Raw genomic sequence first — 20,171 nt, forward strand, 5'->3', positions numbered from 1 at the left:
TCAAAAAGTCCACATCTCTAAAATGAATTATTCTATCAAGCAACTTTTTGACTTTTTCACTCCCCACATAAAGTTCTGCTCAAGTTTTAACTCTTAACTTTTTTGAAGTACTTTATTGAAATCGACAACAAGTGTGTCGTGCCATTCAGTCCTGGTCTCTGAGAGCAAGCTAAAGAGCATGCAGCATTATATCCCGTCTTTATAAGCGGGGCCGGGCGTTGGAGAGGCAGCTTTGTTGTTTCAAATCGTTTCTGTGACACTGTGGCTCCTTTGTCAGCAGGGCGCCTCCTGCATGTGATTGTTCCTCAGAGACTCTGTGGTGATGATGTAGTGATGAGCGGTGTGTCATGAGTCCTTGTGCTGTGCTTTGTTGTGTGCATGTCACAATGTGGAGAGTATCAGTGTAATAATAACACTTGAATTTGTTATTGCAGCCTGCAAGGGATAAATCTACCTGACATCTTGTAAGTTGAATGAAAGCTTTATTCAGTAAAACCCACATGCTCCTTCCCCTTCCAGAAGCCCCTCTGTATCAACACATGACAAAACAAATAACATTTTCTCCCTGACCCTCCATGTTTTCAACATACTTTGTTTCAAGGTTTTTATTGCCTCCCGCTTAACATTTATGTGAATTGTTCATTTTTATTGTCTGACAAACAAGTGATTGCAAATCCAATCCATGAATTCATTTCTACATGTCAGCAGCTTAACAAATCTTACTGTAGTTTTAAGTAAGTCTATTTAAAGTGTAAAATCTTGTAATACATCATAATCAAAATAGGTTGTAAGCTAGCACATTTCAACAAAATACAAAAAAAGATGATAAAGATTTAAAGGTCTTTTAAGATCTCTTGTTTTATAAAATAGTTTTAATTAACTTTCATCACTGTAAACACACTTAGCTTTGTCTTTATCACACAAGGACTCCAGTTCCCACACGCCTTTGTTTATTAGGACTGATATTAATATCCAAATGTAATAAATAACAATAAGCAAGAGAAACAGTTTTGGTACGACTTCAAGGTGATGTGATTTGTGTGTGTGTGTGTGTGTGTGTGTGTTCGAGCTGAACTCGACACTCACATTTTGTGCAGATTTACTTCACTTTACTTTACTTCAAGCAGCAACTGCTTTGAAAATGGACTTTGTTGTCAAATGTTCCCACTGTAAACGCTGCTGTGATCAGGCTGTAAGACGAGTAATATGCACGGAAAGAAGTTGATAAAAATCACCAAACAAAAGACGTGCAGATTAAGTCTGTGCTCTTATCTGTTTTAGATCTTTGTGAACTTTGAGTTTTGGACTATTCTGCCCTACACAGTCTAACTGCAGTAACTACACAAAGGGTCAAACTGAGAAAAACTGCTTTAAAGTTTTAAACGTTTTTTATCTGGCCAGCCAAATGATGTGACGTGATATGACACTTATTTCTACATGTATTGATGATGTATTATTTATGCTCAATAATCATGACGGTTTATTTGACCTTTGGCCCCAAAAATAACTAATAAAAGTAACTACAATGTTGGTTTAAGAATGTTAAACATCTCTATTCAAATATTTGTGTATTTTAGACTTAATATTATAAAAAAAAAGTTATATTTTAGTCTTAATATATTTTAACACATTTTTTTTACTTCATCACTATCTAGATATTAATTTCCCTATCAAATTAACTTATAATTTATATTATTCTTGTCTTCACTATTCAACACAATGAAATACAAGGCTACAGCTTTAGTTTTGAGTTGGATTTTGTAGTTACGGCATTTTTTACAAAATTTCTCTGAAATAAAGAAAAACGTAAATCTAAAACTTTGTCACAAGGTAAAACAGACATCAAGGAGTTCATTTTTAGTTATAACTCAATTTCGACCAAAAATGTAGTGACTGCAGTCAGACTTTGTAGGACAGAATTGATTGGACAAAATAATGAAATTGAAGTCACCTTAGACTCTTGTGAAGGACATTCGATGGACTATTTTCTGACATTTTATAGTCAGAATGATGAGTTGTTCCCAACTACAATAACTGAGGTATTGGTCAGTATTTAGTCACACAGCAGCTATTCTGCTATTTACACCCGGTCCTTTCAATCCCACGTTATTATGGATCCTCTTCAGAACAAGACGGAACAAGACCCGCCCTGCAACGCTATGATTGGTCAGGGCCGTGCATTACGTCTTTGTGGCTTAATGTTAATGTTATCAAGTGTATGGAGTGTTGGTTTTTAGACTGGCTGTTTAGATCCAGTTGGAAGTCATGGGGGCATCAAACCCAGGACTGTGGCTTGACTCCTTGCTGTGCCGTGCAGAAATATACATTTTGTTCAATTTAGTGTGGATTGGTGGGAAGATGGTGAAGGTTGTTGATCGGTGGTTGGTTAAAAAGCAAAACTAACGTCTAATGGGTAACGGTAACTTTGAGCGCTTCATAGTTACTCCTTCAAAAAAGTTATGAACTTGGTCCATTGACAAAGCAATGGAATGTTATCAGACTGTTTACAGACAGCGGGAGGAGAGGTGTATGGCCCAAATAAACCCAGGATTCTCAACCCTTAACCAGAAAAAAACTGCGTTTCTGTTGTGCTCTGAAGTTTTGTCCCGAAGTGTTTTTTCAGCCTAACCCTGTTATTTTCTGCCCTTAAGCAAGTGATGCCTACACTAAACCATTTTACAGTATTAACAACATATTTAAAGCAGCATGTGTTACATGTCATATTACTAAGAAACATACAAAAGTATTCATAAAAATTAATAGGAGCCTACATTGACATTTCTGTATGTTTTAATGTGTGTGTGAGTCTGTGAGTCTGCAGCAGAATTGGCATGTTGGGGGCCACCGATGCTGGACCAGGAGGCTGGTGGTGTGCTTAAAAAGGCTCCTCATGCCGACTCCCCCAGCCTTTCCCACAACACAGACCACACTGTTCCTCTACCTCACTTCACTTGGCCCTCCTCGATCCAATAAAAAAAAAAAAGAAGAGTAAGAAAAAAAAGCTGGCACTTCATTAGCAAGCACAGACGGGCGAGTGGGATCGTCCCGTTCCCTGGGGAGCGGGACGGAGCGCGCTCAAAGAAGAGCACCACTAATTAGACATGAGGGGGATAGCCACCGAGCGTTTAATTGCACCACGGACTCAGCCCAAAGCGTTTATTCCTGTGCGCCACTTGTTAAGGTAACAGTCTTTTAAAGGCGAAGTGAGAAAAGTGAGGGAGTGAGTGGTGCTTGTTTTAACCCCCCCACCCTCCTCCATCCTCCCGTGGCTGTCATTCTAGCCGGGCGCTGTACACTTGGATGTCGGCAGCGCCGCGCGTTGCCATGTGTTGCTGTGTAACCTGTGCGCAGGGGAGAAGGCGGGGAGACGTCCATCTGTCTCTGCTTCAGCCTGGTGCTGTGTTTACTGACTAAAAGCACACAGCTCTGCACCAAAACCTGTTGAAGAACCACACAAGAACCTGAACACACTCGTCTGCTCACCACTGGTTGTACAAAGCAGCAGACATTACACCTTTCTGTACAAACAAATGTACTGTTACATACAAATCCAGGAGAGAAGTAATCCATCACGGTGCACAACTCTTTCTTGCTGTTGGGTTTATGATCCATGCTGCCAGAAAATTATTCCTAAAAACAATAAAACATGGCATGACACTAAGGAAATTAGAAAGAAGTATTTGGTGGTTTCTTACATTGAAAATGTTTAGTGAGACTTCATTTTATTGGTTTGAAATTTCCTAATTAAGTATAGTTTCACCAACACCCTCAAAGGAAATCAGTTGGAAATTGCAGACCCATATATAAGAATAAAGCATTTCCATTTAAATGACCGTTGCTCACATGTTTATTCCCATCCAAAGATCACATTATTTTGATAACATTAAAAATAAACATTTATTTCATAGAAATTATGTGAAAACAATGCCTGCCTTGTAGTGTCTCAAACTCTGACCTTTCTACGACTGTGCATCAACTATTTTATTTGTTTCACTATTATGTTTAGCTGCAGTTACACACAAAAAAAAGCCATCAACAGGCTCTATCCAAATATAACTTTAAAATTGTTTAAATGCAGTTAAGTACAACTTAGATTTTGTGTCGAGTTTAGCAGCATCTGTGTTACCATGAGCACCAGACTGCAATTACAAAACATTTAGCTGCAGCAGGGACTTACTGTCTGCTCAATCCTGGTTCTGGTTCTTCTGTGCCTCCCTTCCCTGCAGCGGCTCCAGCAAAAAGGCTTGGGCCTCCAGCAGAGTGGTGTCAGTGGGAAATCAACCTAAAATCTGATGGAAGAGTTTAAGGGACCAAATGAGCATCATAGAAGATCCTGCACCCTTGTAGAAGACAGAAAGGCTCCATTTAAAGAGTGTGTAGTTGTATTTGTGATATCCAGTTATTAATCCTCTCCCTCCTCCCTGCAGTAACGGCTCGGCCACATCGGAGGATTTGTTCTGGAAGCTGGATGCTCTGCAGATGTTTGTGATGGACCTGCACTGGCCGGAGCCTGAGTTCGCCCAACATCTGGAGCAGAGACTCAAACTGATGGCCAGCGACATGATGGAGGCCTGTGTCAAGAGGTCAGACTGGGAGGTGGCCACAGCTGGATCAGGACCTCTGGGTTTACATCTGGATCCTTCTCACTCTTTCTTTTTCACTTTTGTACCACACATCTACCAATGTGAATCCTCTTTTTTTAATATTATGAAAATAGAATACAACCCAGTAAAATACACACATCTGTCCCTCGAGTAATTAGACAGATTGTGACCTCAACAGGCTCAAGTACAAATCTGAGCAAACTCATTTTTCTAAAAAGGAAGCTGCTCCTGAGTCTTGTTACGATGGTCTTTAAATAATTCTTAATACGAAAATAGTTATATTTCTTCTCAAACTCTAACTTTTTCTTTTCTTTCAGCCATTTTTGCGCAACAATAATTAATAGAAAACCCTTTTTGTGTTTTGCCCCGCAGAACAAAATCTGCATTTGATGCCAAAATGAATAAAGCGACGAAGTCAACAGACTTCAGGGTGCCGCTGTCGGTCTGCACCATGTTCAATGTGCTGATGGACGCCAAGAAGCAGTGCGCCAAACTCTGCGTACTGGACACCGATCAGGAGGTAGGCTGATGGTCACACTGACATCTGTTGGTTTTATCCCTTTTCATTTTTGGGTTGGCCTTCTAGCTGAACGTTTAACCACTGTTGTCAGTTGTCAAACACAAACATCTCCAGCTGGAAATCATATCTGAATGATCTGTCACTGCAGAAAATCTTCATCATCCAAATCATTTTTCCCCATTAATCCAAAAATCGTTTCTCTTCTATAAAAATATTGAAAACATTTTAAATGGCTTTAGGTGATTAAATAAACCCCTATTTGATACATAAGTTGTGAAAATGTTTAAGTTTCACCTTTAAGGAGCCGTCCACTTTATGGAGTCTATGGGGAATCCTTTAAATTGCAGCAATTCCACTAAAATGGGCTGAATTTGTTCTGCAGTCATGAACACTGGCGTGACCAGGTGCTGATCATGGCTTATTAATTAATAGAAATAATCTGAAACAAGAGGAAAAACCGAACTTGGAACAAGAGGAATCTTCTCCACATTGGCAGAATATTTTGCATTTGGCTGAATACCAGACTAAATCACTTAAAATGGATTTATGGTTTGTATTTTTCAGTTTGCATCTCACAGCTCACCATCAGAGCTCATTCCTCACTGGCTGAAAGTGTGTCAGCTTCTAAAACCCCTCAGTCGTCTTTTTATTTTCAGCCTCACACTGAACAGGTCGAGTCAAACTGTCAGATCAGCCACTAAAACGTTTCCCTCTAAACATCCAGCAGACGGGCAGTTCAGGTGTATTTGTGTTCACTTGAAACGGCCAAATGCTCGACATGAGCTGTTAAATGGATGACCGTGAAGCCTGTGTGGGGCGGCAGCCTTGGCATCGCTGAGAGCGAAACCCTTGGCTGCAGACAGTCTTGACAGAGAGCTAAGCTCGCTGCTCTCTTGACCTTCAGTTTCCTTTCTTCTCCAGCATCCTACAAGCAACCACCGATCAAAAAACACCATCTGTCCATTTATCCCTGCTGACACGCACTGAATTCCTGCCTGTAGAAAGACACTCTGTATACCAGCTTTATAAACACAAACAGCATCTACATACAGAGTACAGGTTCCAGTCTTAGATTGGCTGTTTTTTACTCAAACAAAATGGAAATAAACAGGGTGAGGTCACAGTCAGCAGGTACCTTTAATGCTCTGGTGCTAGATTGTCTATATCAGTGGTTCTCAAATGGGGGTACGTGAAGGCACTCCAGGGGGTACGTGAGATTTCAAAATATACATTTAAAAAGTAGCATCCATGCAAAAATCCTTTAAAAATAATTATTTCATAAATATTTTAGGAAAATATAAGTATAACTTGATAAAATTAATTTTATCAACTTGATGATCCTAAAAACCCAGAGTGTCCCCCATACCAGGATGGTTGGACCCAACCTGTCATATGCCACCTGGCATCACCTGTCAATCACTTGAAAACTCAAAGATGGAGTCGTGGTTGAAGCGTAGCAGTTATAGTTTTAAATGGTTATATGCTCACTGTTTTTACTACATTAGTTTGAATCACTACATTTTAGTGATGAGAAATATTTGCAATAAATTTAGTCATGGATTATTAACATTTAAAATGTTTGAAATAGGTTTTTTTTTTTTCAAATGTTTGAATTTTGTATGTGTTTATCAGTTCCAAAGTTTAATAAATCAGACACTGATGGCACAGCGCTCTGTTTTTAACTCTTTGTTTTTTCAACCAAAATGCTTTGCCCAGGTTAGTTGGTACTTGGCTGATAAAATATTTCACAGGGGGTACATCACTAAAAAAAGGTTGAGAACCACTGCTCTATATAATCATGTAAAAAACTGATGCTATGTCTTCTTTTAGTGAAGTGCTGAAATTATTTATTTTATTTTATTTAAAAGCCAGTTTAAAGTCTTCTTCAAATCAGCATGGTGTTCATATAGTAAAATGATGTTCCAGTAGAGAGACGAGGAGGATCTAATAGATGTGAGGGGGTGACAGTCAGCAGGTCACAACAGGGACCGGATGAAGAAGCTCTCAGTGTGGGTATTCATATCCATGTTTCATCATCAGGAATGGCAGAGAGCAGCAAGTTTAGCTGGAAAAGTAACCATGAAAGGAGGAGATGTTGCTTAGCAGCTTTGTGAATTTCCATTTTTGGTAAATGAGGGCACTGGTGCCGGCTCCCTGCCCAACTGATCAGGTCAACAGAGAGTACAGCTGGTGTGGTGGTGTTTTCTGGGCAAATCCAGATTCAGTCAGGGCTCGTACCTGATTGTTTGATAGATTCACCTGAGCCTGGATGAATTCTGTGTAATTTCTCTTCACTCAATGAGGGCTGACACAGAACGGCTACAGTGAAGCTGTGTAAACCAGGACGGACCCTGTTTGGTTCACGACACGGCAGCCAATAGGGAAGCAGCTGGTCTACTGTAATTCACAGAATGAAACTAAGTGCTCAGCTCGAAAAACAACACTAATCCCAACAAAATTGCCACAAATCCTTACTAACCTATTGCTGTTTTCTAACTTAAAAATGGGTGCTTGTTTTTAAAGAGGTGCTAAACTAAAGGTCATGAGTGATATAATTACAGATTTAACATCTTGAATTGTGATGTCAACCAATAGAGCAACTTGTATATGTCCACTTGAGAGGGACAAACTGATTTTATTAAATCCTTCTGAATATTCCAAACACAGCGGACCTCCATTTGACATTGTTGCTGTAAATGTTTAATTCAGTTTGTCAGACAGAGCTTCATTCAGCCACCAAAACCTCTGTATGAATAACCTTGATGGTTAAATGTTCAGAGAGTGTTTGATTGAAGACCAAATCATTTACGGAGTTTTCAAAAGGAGAAAAGCTTTTTACAACTCGTACGCTTTCTGCTCGTTTTTACATGTTTGATTTTTTACAGCCAACAATAGGAGATACATCAGCACTCACTGAGAGTGAATAACTTGATGTTTGATTTTATGACTCAGAGAAGTGTTGCAAAATCTGACAATTACTCTTTCTTTGTCAATGTCACCATAAAATGTTTTTTTTAACATGTTTGATTCAAGGTCAAAACTGTGATAGAAATGGTAAAAAATAAAAAGTACAGTACAGTAAGCCTTAAAACATTAATGGAAAAATGTATTCAAGACATTTCATGATTACTTCGATGGATATATACTTTCTAGAAAAAGATGATGTCTTTGCTTGTGTTTCCTTAACTCTCTACATTTTTTTTTTAACATTTTGATAAAAAAAGGAATGTTTTTTTAATTCCAATTATATGTTTTAAAAATTGATTTGCTGATTGTTTACTCTTTTCTTTGTCTCATGTCCTCCCCTGCTTTATGTTCATCATCATCATTGTTTGAATCCCAGATTGACAAACAATGGGTAAGTCCCTCATCACCTCTCAGCCTTTTTTCCTGCCGCACTTCTCCACACAAACTCCACCTAAAGAAAAGTTTCTTTCTCTTCTAATCTAACTCAATATAATGTCTCTGTATCACTGGTTGGGCAGCTTTTGGATTCACATTCTGTCAACGTTTCACATTAACTACTAATATAAATGGTAATGTTATGTTTCCAATGCATTTATTAGTGTGGAACTAGAGTATAAGTTATTATCTTTCAAAGCGTATATCGTTTTAACTATGTACATTAGCCTTGGGTTAACCAGAGCCAAATAAATATCACCGCTATCAACACATTTGGGACCGTACTTCTGTCCTTCACAATACAATTCAGTACAGTGAAAATACAGACACACTTTTTAAGGCTTAAAGATCTTCGCCCGAGTGTTGCCCAAGCGTTCTTACTACTTTCTCTCATTAAAGTTACTTTCATATTGTAATTAGAAATGTAAATCTCCATGTATATAAATTAAATTTAACACATATAGTAACTATTTCACCAGTGGACGTCACGTCCGCAATGTCGCACAAATTTCACCACCACCAGTGTAGGTAGAATTTATGCTTATTTAACAATCAATGTGTGAAATTGAATTTATCTGCAGCGATGACCTTTCAGCCCTCAATAGTGTGTCTGTATTTTTACTGTCCTGTATTTTATTGTGAAGAATGGAAGTATGGTCCGGGTGTGTTGATAACGATGGTTGACAACAGTGATATTTATTTGGCCGACCCAGAAACATCCAGTTTACCCCCAAAAAACAGCAGCACCTATTGTGTTACAGCGAGGAGATGGAAGTGACCGATTTGTGACAAAGATATCGCACGGCTAAATCACCGGTGTTAGTGTCCCCTCTGGTCAACCCAAGGCTAAGGTACACAGTTAAAACGATATACAATTTGAAAGATAAGAAGTAAGACTCTCGTTTCACAACACTTTTTACAATTAATTGGAAACATTAATTCATTCATTATCCTTAACCGCTTATTCGCAATCGGGTCACTGGGGGCAGGGGCCGATCCCAGCTGACCTTGGGTGATAGGCGGGGTTCACCCTGGACAGGTCTCCAGACTATCACAGGGCTGACACATAGAGACAGACAACCATGCTCTCATTCACACTTATGGGCAATTTAGAGTCACCAATTTAACCTAAGCTGCATGTTTTTGGACTGTGGGAGGAAGCCGGAGTACGCGGTGAGAACCCACGCTGACACGGGGAGAACATTAAAACTCCACACAGTAGAGCCGCAGGCCAGAGTCGAACCGCCGACCCTCTTGCTGTGAGGCGAGAGTGCTAATTAGAAACAAAACGTGATAATTTATAGTAGTAATTAATGAGAAATTTTTATATAATATGAAGTCAAAAGCTGCCTGACCAGGTATTCAGTGACGTAGATTGTTATACATGCATAAATCAGTTCTACCTACACTTGTGGTGGCGATCCTATTCCAAAATACCCGTGAAACACGTGGAAATGCCTGGATAGGGCAAAAAGTGCTTAAATAAAACTATAACTTTAAATAAAAGTTCCCAGCTAAGTTTATTTTCGCGTCTTTGTAGTGTAAAAGTGGAACCTTTTGGTGTTGTCATTATAAGTGAATACAGTAATACATGTGCTATATAAGCCTGTTTACCGCTTTACCAAGTATTATGTTTTGACATATTTGAAGCGACAGAAACTTGGCAGAAAACAGAAAAAAAAATGCATGAATTTGAAGCAGAGTCAGAGATCTTCGAACTTACAACTCTATCCTTCGTGTCTTTGGTTTGCTCAACGGTTTTCAAAATGGCATCCCAGGTCACCAACTTCCTCATCTTGCAGCTTAACCGTCAAGCTTATCATGGCTAAATATTGTGTTTGGGGCAACTTATAATAGTGGTACTCATAAACCGACACTTTGGAAGGAGATATACATTATTTTCCTGATCAGATGGGAGTTAAAAACCTGTGGAGCTAATATTAGCCACAACAGACTACTGCAGATGTTAAGCTAACAGTAAGCTAACTGTCATGCTAAGCTGGCAACTGAAGGTATGATGTTATTCAATACATAAGCTGCTTCTACTTCTTTAATAATTGAAACAGTGCATGAAATAAAGGATCACCATCAAGCGGCAACCTCCGGGTCTGAGCAGGGGTCTGCCCTCCATTTCTGTGAACTAAATGGCGACAAGTGTAACGCTGAACTCAATGCCTCAAACGGGCAGTCCACAAACCAATATGTGACGTCACGGTCACTACGTCCATTATTTATGCAGTTTACGATCTCCACAGAGATAAACCTTTCTGTTAAAGAGTAAAAGTATTTTTTTCAACTTCAACAGCTATGTCTTGCTCACCAAGTTCACGACAGAAACGGTAATTTAGCCTTGTCATAAAACACACTCAATTCAAAATCGACAAAACCAAAGTAAAACTCGAAAAAGGGTGAACTAAAGGTTTATTTAGACTAAACTGGAGTTGGTTATTGTTGGAACAGTAGAAAGACTAACCAAGACAATTCACTGTGTTTAATTTTGTTGATTTTAATGTGTGTTTTAGAACAAGATAAAATTAATTTTTTTGTTAAAGGAGTTTGGTTATATTGCTAAGCATCGCTGCTGTTTCTCGTTAAAGAAAGAGCATTGTACTCTTTAAGAAAGTCTAACTCTGCAGGGATCCTTTCCCTAATGTTGTCAGACATTTATAACAATCTGAGCCTATCAGTAGCAGAAAAGCATTTTTAATGGACGTGCTCTCACATCCAAAGTTGCCCCCAACATAACCTGACGTTGATTCGTTGCATTTGGATCTGTCAGTCATTTAAACACGAAAATATGAAATATGAAGACACATGACACATCATCTACATTAAATTAATGAGAATGTCCTTCTTTCTTCTTCTGGATGTGTTTGTTGGAGGCTGCAGTACATTTTTTTTACAGCTCATCCAGCTGTTAAACTGTTGTTGGTGAATTGTTGTCAAATAGGTACTGGAGGAGGAATAATCTCTGGGGGGGATTTCTATTTCTATCTAGCTATTCTTCATTTTCTGCGTATTAACTTTTTGTTGTTGATCTTCATTGCTTCCTTTTGTCTGTGTGTAGACAGAGATGGGTGTTAAATTATCAGACAAAGATGAAATGAGTCATTACATCTTATATCAGTGACGGCGTCTTTGTTTACCGACTGTAATTGAAACTGCCTACGATACAAGCAGTATGTACTGATATGGCCAAAATGTGGCATGACGTATGCTAACGAAAGCAAAATTTGCAATATGCCAAAAATACCCAGACTTTGTATTGATTCAGAAAAAATCCTTAGCGTGCATCAGACCAGTCTACCTAGCCTTGTGTATCCCTCAATGTGAAGCCTTCACACCAGCTGCCTGCACTGGCAGAGGAGAAATCTCACAGCTGTAACATGTATTTTTCAGAATACTCATGTTATTTTGTTACAAAATGCACGTTTCAAATCTCAGTTGCTGCCCATGGTACCCTGCTGAATCAGCCTTATTTTAGCAGTACCTTTTTAAATTTGCTGCTGGCTCCGAATTTAGTGGTTGTGGTGAGGCGTGAGATATAATGTGTTTTGGGCTTATTTAACAGACAATCTTTAGTCTCGTATCTATTATTTAGTGACACAACAACAGTAATATTTCAAAAATAAAACTGTACAGTTGTAACACTATTTTATTGTTGTTGTGCCAAGACAAAGAAACACAGCTTAGCATCTTACCAGAACTGCAAAAGGCACTAAAGTGCATAGTATATACATATGTATAGTATTTTTTGTAATAATACAAAAGAATATGAACAGTATTGACATAATAACATTGGTAAGGAAATGTTAAGATAATAATAATAATAACAATAATAATAATAATAACATAGTATAACAGACATTTTGGCACACTCAAAATATCTAAATAATATTTTTAAAATGAAAGCGAAAACCGGGAAGGGGTGTGTTTTATTTTATTTTAGTTTAACAGTTCAGGATTAAACATCTTGCCAAGGCAAGCCGAAATGGTGCCTAGCATACTACAAGATAAATGAATTAAACTACTGACAAACACAATTTGTAATGAGTATGATGTACATACTGATGTCTTCAAGACATCAAGTATGTGGCAGTATGCGACAAGTATGTTATACTGTGTTTGTCAGCCGTATGTAATAGGTGGCTCAGAATACAGCCAAAGACTTGTTTTTGAGCCCTTCCCTGCCATTTGAATTCTGACTTTTGCTAGCTCAGGTTTACATTTCAAATTTTGCATAAACATATATGATGCAAGCAAACCTCTACAACAAATCAGTCTGGATTTTAAAATGTGTGAGGTTTGCCCTTACTATGAAGTTTTAATTCAGCAGATTTCTCCCTATGTGGTCTATAAACATCAGCAGACACTGTTGATTTTCAATGAATATGGTTCAGTTGTTGCACGTTCATGTTCACTTGGCAGTAGGCGTTGTGAATGAGGCCTGCTGACCCCTGACCAGCAGTCTGAAGGCTCTTGAAGACATCAGTCTGAACTTAATCCAGACCTTCGCTGTGGTCAGTTTCTGCCATGAGTCTTATAGTGCGTCGATCTGCAGAAAAGCATTTGGCCAATTCTGACGCCTCAGCAACAAATTCTGCTGCCTCCCTTATTTTAAGGGAAAACGGCGTCCCGATTTTTATCTCCTGCAGAAGTGGGGAGTTCAACTGGCAAGCGAGCAGACACCCTGTGAAGAATCTGCACTTGACAGTTTAATCTAGAGGAGAAACTCCTCTGCTGGATTAATGAATTCTGCTTTTGTAAACACTTGTTAAACTGGGGTGATCAGCTGAAATCAATGCAAATGCTAATCAGTCTGCTGTCTTTTTGTTGCAGAGGTCATTTAAAGTGTCCCGGAGGCGGGGTCGTGTTGAAAATTTGACCCTATTCAGAATCAAAAACATCTCTCAGAGCTGAAGTAGCGGCAGTGGCTGCAGCTCAACGACCAGATAAATGTTTTTAAACGCTCTAATTGTTCTTTTCAGTTTTTGCAGCACACATGGCAAAGACCAAACAATTTCTTCTTTTCCTCTCAGCTTTTTATGCCGGCCTTTTTAGAAATAAAGAAGGCAAAAGCAGCAATGTTAATTGAGGTAAGAGAGGGAGAAAAAAAAGAAATGCTCAAGATTTGCCAGAAAGATTCGGCGCGCTGAAAGAGAACTGCCATTTTGCGGACTTGTGGAGGGGGAAAAAAAACAAAATTAGGGCTGGCGGCGGTGACCTCCCTGGACCCACAATTTGTCAGCGATCTGTACGCTTTGTTGATTGAAATTTTTAATTTGGGTGTTCTTTAGACGGCCAGTGAAAGGGCATTGTCGCCAAGAGATGAACTCCCCTGCTGCTGCTGCCATTCAGGGCTCAGCCCCAGCCTTTTTTTTCTCTCCTTCCTTCAAGGGAAAAGGTGATGAATAGCCCGTGAATATGTTTTAAGGGGGGGGCCCAAACGAGACATGAAATGGCGGATTAATTGAATCTTGTGTGAGCCTTTGGTCCTCGCAGCTGGACCGGTGCTTTAGAGAAATACAAGGCTGCTCTAATTGTAGGGAGACGCACAAAAAGTATCCTTCAGATTCCTTCGCTTTTCCAGCGCGGACGGGAATGTCATTCAGCTGCATAATGGTCCTATTAGCTGCTTAACTCAGCGGCGTTACACGGATGGTAAGGTTTTTCACGCCTTACTGTGTGTGTGTGTGTGTGTGTGTGTGTGTGTGTGTGTGTGTGTGTGTGATGATTGATGTTCATACCGAGTGTTGTAGGTTTTTCTTTCTGTCTTTTACAGCACAGACAATAATGTTGTTCTGTATCACGGACGCAAGGAGTCAATTCAAGCCTTTGTGTCCTGTCAGTTTCCTGAAAATAATAAAATAGTGCTTTTTGCTCCCGCCTCTCCATGTCTCCCCCCTCCTCCCCCCTGCAGCAACAGTACCACTCCAAAATCGATGTTCTGATCGACGAGGCTTTCAAAGAAATGATTTCCTCACTGGTCACAAAGGTAAATGACTTTTTACCCAATAAAATCCTCTTGTGGCTGTTTACAACCAGGATTTTTTCTTTTATCGTATTTGATACTCTTTTTTTCTACATAGAGGGACTCGGGTCAAAACATACTCTTTTAGTAACATTAAGGATATCTATCTGTTTTTTACACTTTTTTTTTTTTTTTTTACTCACTGGATTCAAAATTATTTTATTTAAATTCTTGCTAGACATGATGGTGGATTCAACACTTTTTATTTGATTTGTTTTTTCCTTTTTGTATTCTCTTTTTTCTTTTCTTTTTTGAAGGGTCTAGAAATATGATTTTTTTCTTTTATATTTTCATTAAAATTGTAATTTTTACATATGAATTTATTTTTTATTGGTGGCCAAGCTTTACGCTTAAGAAATAATGATGGATTCATTTCACTTTTTTTCTTATTATCCATTTGGATTTTTTCTGAAATATCTTGATTATTCTAATCATTTAACCTATTTTTATTCATTAAATATCATCTTTAGTTTTTATTTGGCTAATTTTGGGTTGGGGTGGGTTTATGACATGTAAGAAACACATATTGTTTGTCCATTAAACAGATTTTATTTAAAACATGTCCCAGTGCAGTGGGTATTTAAACAAAAAGAATAATAAAAGATAATTGGGTTGTTTCAAAAATGTTTGTTGTACCATGTCTTAAAATAGTGAATGATGGTCCCTGCACCAGACCCAAGACAATAGAAACTTGATTTAAGAAAATTTTTGAAACAAGTTAAAATATTTTGACTGCACTGGCACAATTGTTTTCCTTTTGGTTTCAGAATACAAAACGTATTTACAGACAAATGACAATTTCCATTGTCAAATTACAAATATAGAAAAAATAAGTCTGTAAATTGTTCTTGTGTCCCCCCTCTGTCTGCAGTTTGCGGCTGTTTTAGACAGCGTCCTCTCCAAGCTCTCGAGATACGATGAAGGGACATTCTTCTCTTCAATCCTCTCTTTCACAGTGAGTAGCCTTCTTTTTGTTCCCGGAAACAGAGAGCACTGAGCGGTTTCTTTCACCGCTCCCAGAGGCAACCTGTTATTTGCTGGAAACCAGATCTTCCCAGCTGAACTTCAGTGTCATTCTTCTTCTTCTTCATCCTCTTCTCCCCCCCCCCCCCCCCCCCCCCTCCTCCCGCTGAAAGGTGAAAGCAGCTGCCAAATATGTGGAAGTCCCTGTGAGTCCGTCGATTTGCCTGCTGTATTATTATTCACCCTGTCCTTCACAGTCGGTTTCCATATTTGTCTTTCCATCTGCATTCAGACAGTTGCAGCATCGGGTGGAAAATAAAGCAGCCTGGAAATGCAAAGCGGGCGCTCTTTGCATTTAGCCTCAGTCATGTGCTTGTTGAGTTTTTGTAAGTTTGTCATCATACCATGATAAATGTGTGAAAGATAAAGAGGGTTTTTATTCCATCTGCAGCTCCAGAGCCAAAGATCACACAACAAGCCTAATTAATTGCACTCTTGTCCTTGGAGATGTGTTTTGCTGAAGTGTCGCTTTGTGGGCGGCGGCGGTGTTCGGGTGTCGAGCGGTTAATGAATGATGGCGATGTGGCAAAGATCAGAGGCTGCAGCGAGCGAGCAGGAGGAGGCGAGGATGTGTACGAGGCAGGAGTTAAAATGTGGAGGTGACGAGGCGTTAACGTTTTGGCGGCGTTCAAGGTGTGAAGGGGAGAGAGCTTTATTCTCCAGAATTACATCTCACAAAGATACGGCGGTCCCTCATTTTCTAAAGTGATTAAGAGCTTAGAATTAACAAAGTACAATTCCTCTGTGATTTAGGTTTTTGCACTTTTTACATGTTCCGTCTCTTTAATATGAATTCTGGCAGTTTTTAAGAGCATCCACTGGGATTGGACAGTTTTCCAGACCTCTCAGGCTTTAATCCAAAACAATACTGTGGAGGAAAATTGATACATAAAAAAGAAGGTGATTTTTTTTTCCCAGTCCTTGTACTTGGAATAGTTGCAAATGTATTTTTTTAGAAGCATATTAAAATTAGATTTCCTGTTGAATGCTAGAAATCCACTTGACATTGATGCTCACGAGACAATCTTGCGTCTTCCAGTCTTCCCAATTATTTTTAATATAAATAATATAACTTGATTGACAGGTGTCTCAGCCTATCATCATATCAGCTTCAGCTGCACTTCTTGGCCAAGCTGATGTGTTTCCCAAACCTGAGAAACTATGTCTATATTGGACGATAATCGCCCTCACAATTTTTCATTTAGTGCTGATGTTCAGTGGCAGTGCTGTGTGTTGTGGTTTTCTCCGAAACCACAAGCTTTTATTTACTCAAATGGAATAGTGGAACAAAATCATCTAGCTGTGGTCAGAAGGTTGATTCCCTCTCATGTCTGTACACTAAATATAAAGCTACTGAGAGCAGACAGTTAGCTTAGCATAAATACTGGAAATGTGGAAACGGCTAGCGGTCCTATCATGCTTTTCTGTGTTTTCGAACAATTATCTAATGTTACAATATCGGATGTTCATTTTAAATGTATTAAATAATGAGGTGAACCTGTGTAAAAGTTAAGTAAACCTCAATTTTCCAACCATGCTGAATGCTGTGTCTCAGTGTTTTACTGAGTCTTGAGCTGACATCTTTACTGCAGTGTTAACAAATGTTTATTACATACATACCTACACTGTAAAAAATGTCTGTAGATTTAGATAGATGTAGATGGTGAAAACTGCTAAACCATGACAGTGAAAGACCGTAAAATGATAAATGGGTTAATTCAGTTTCAGTAACAATGAAACAGTGTAAATATATATACATCAGCCAAAACAGTATTTTTTCACAGTTTAAAAAAAAAATACATTACTCTACTGTAAAATACACTGGCAATATACTGTAATATATATATATATATATACATATGAACCATCAATGTAATTTACTTTTTTGTAAAAATACTTTTTTTCATTGTTAAATGTACTAAACACCATATCTCTAACAAAAAATATACTGTAATATTTAATTCAAGCAGCAATTATAAAGGTTTTTTGGTCAATTATATGGCATTATAAACTTTTTTTGAATAAAATACTTACTTGATTCCTATGGTCTATGTCTAGTACCATCAGGTTGAATGCACTTATTGTAAGTCGCTTTGGACAAAAGCGTCTGCTAAATGACATGTAATGTAATGTAAAAAATGGCAATCTTAAACGTGAAATCAACAGTGCTGTAATGTTAGAAAAAGTTGCACCGTATTCATTACGGTAAAGTTCTGGCAACCAAAGCTTTTTTTTTTACCGTAAAGCCGTTTTTTTACCGTAAAAACAACTTTAACAACGATACACCTTATGCTACAGTCAGGGAAATTTTTATTCTTGCTTGCCGATTTTGCTAAACCATTGCTACGTGTAGCTACATACTGTCAGGGAAGCCTGTTAGTATACAATAGTTGATAGTATGTAGAATGTTCCCCAATTTTAGATCACATTCCTGCAGGAACATGTTCAGTAGTGCAGTTTTTGGTTTAGACGGTGATTTTACACGGCGGAAAGTGACGCTGCAAATGCTCTGATGTCTTTCTATGGCTACATGTAGCTACACGCTAGCACACCTAGTTTGATGTCAGTTTGTTTGTCTTGCTGAATGTGTTTAGAAGCATTTATTGATTTTTTTCAAAGCAGAAAGAGCTGCTATAGTCTGTTCCAGTAAATCATCCAGAGACACTGACCAATCAGAGCAGGCTGGTGTTTTTAGGGAGGGGGGGCTTAAAGAGTGTGGTTCTTCAACAGACCGTCTCAAAGAGAGGGCTATGAGAAAATGAGTGTTATTTGAACATTAAAGCATGTAAACATGTTAAAGTATAAACAGAAAATAGCAAATATGAGCATAATATGTCTCATTTGAAGGGGAACAAACATCCACCTACTAGCACCTCTACATATTGTGCACATATTTACATGTTAACATTTTATTTCAGTTCATTAATTTGCACAAATAACTGTTTTTTTACAAAGGGTTCTGTGCTGAACTATGTCTTTGTCCCCTAACCTTAGTGGTTATTACTGTAAAGAGCTTAACTAAGCAGTCATTTTTAATTAAACCCAGATATTTAGCTAACCTTTACCACGTCATGTTTGTACTAAATATATCTTTATTAGATCAGGACTAATATACTTCTTACAACTGTGGTTTATTTACAAAGATACTTCTATATGTCATTCTAAAGGGTTTTTTATTGTGTAATTTGGAGGACTTGGAGGACGTAATTTGATGAACAGTTCATTCCCTCTGTCACCTTGGCATTTTCTCTATGAAATGTTTTGATATAATGCAGTGTGAGGATGAGGGAATCTCTGTACAGTTCAGAGCTAGTGACAAGAACAATTAGATTTGAATACTTTGAGACCTTTTTCATATGGTGCAGCATAAGGCACATCTCCTGAATAAGGGATGTGCTTTATGTTTGAACCTTGCTTGTTGCACCATTTTAAAAACCTCATCACTCCAAAAAATATGCATTGACTTTGATATTAGACAGAGATTTGTAAAATTTTCTCAGAAAGTTTTTGCCACATTATATTTTTATGTGGTATCCATTAATTCATATTGTGTCTAATGTAGAAGTTAGGTCAAATCAAATATGTTTTTATGCCATGGGAATAGGCTCTGACACATTTTTGTGGTATTGTTTGTTTGGTGACTGCAGGCCTTTTCTGTCTGTTATTTATGTTTATTATTTATCTCAAAAAGCATAGTTTGGAGTTGAAAATATATGTGTCTTGTCTTTTCTACTTAGGTCGAAATTAATTAGTAAATCAAATAAATTGGGTTTGTATGAATGCTTTAATAAAATGCTACTTGCAAAATAATGTTATATTCATATGTAAAAAAAAAAATACTAAATTAAGGTCACAGAAAAAGTATATTATGCCTTAGAAATTTTTCCACTGTTGTATATTTGACATGTTGTATTTGCTAAAACACAGAATATCCCACACTGATCATTGAACAGCTGAGATAAAGAGCAGCACAACAATCTCACCTGACCTCCTTAATCCTCTGCCCCGCCGCGGTACATCCCACCTATCCCATCATGCTCTCTGGTTCCCGTCCAGACTTCCACCTCCCCTGAAATTATAATGTAACTGCTACCTTGGCCTTTTTGGTCTTTTGTGTAGAGGGAACCTGACGCACCTAAGCCTCTTTTCCAGGTGGGATGACTAGCAGGGGGGTGTGGCCTGTGAGCTGTCTCACTGGAAAGCTCCGCCCCCTGCCGTGTCAGATACTTCGATCCTTCTATATCTGAGGGGGAAATACTTCATAGTAATAGTAACTGGTGAATTTAAAATTTAATATTTTACATTCAACATGAGATCTTGACTCTTTTTAGGAACTTTGAGACATTACAGTTTGAACTTTTAAAGACTCTTTTTCCCACAGGGAAGAGCCTTTCTGCTTTTCTAGCTTGGCTTTCCATCTTCAACAGATATAAAAGACTAAACTGGTGGTTATTTTTTTTTCACCTGACTACAAAGAAAATTCAACCTTTTGCTTTTCCTTTAACTCAAAAATTGTTTGTTTATTGTGCAGCCTTCCCATGCCCAGTCTTATGAAGACCAGAATGATGCTGCAGGCTTCTCATTAATTATT

General features: G+C 38.3%; 1 protein-coding gene across 2 annotated transcripts in view; it reads left to right on the top strand.

Moving 5' to 3' along the window:
* cadps2 (Ca++-dependent secretion activator 2) overlaps positions 1–20,171 on the top strand; it is a 293,417-nt gene that overhangs the window by 251,629 nt on the left and 21,617 nt on the right. The window contains exons 21-27 of one of the 2 annotated variants that reach the window (XM_059336134.1): positions 435–464; positions 4,428–4,583; positions 4,977–5,124; positions 8,468–8,482; positions 14,447–14,521; positions 15,429–15,512; positions 15,694–15,726. In XM_059336134.1, coding sequence (XP_059192117.1) covers positions 435–464; positions 4,428–4,583; positions 4,977–5,124; positions 8,468–8,482; positions 14,447–14,521; positions 15,429–15,512; positions 15,694–15,726 — 541 coding nt within the window. The remainder of the gene's footprint in view (positions 1–434; positions 465–4,427; positions 4,584–4,976; positions 5,125–8,467; positions 8,483–14,446; positions 14,522–15,428; positions 15,513–15,693; positions 15,727–20,171) is intronic. The other variant, XM_059336135.1, reaches the window with a different exon arrangement.

The sequence above is a fragment of the Centropristis striata genome, chromosome 6, assembly GCF_030273125.1.
Source record: "Centropristis striata isolate RG_2023a ecotype Rhode Island chromosome 6, C.striata_1.0, whole genome shotgun sequence".
Classification (NCBI taxonomy): Eukaryota; Metazoa; Chordata; class Actinopteri; order Perciformes; family Serranidae; genus Centropristis; species Centropristis striata.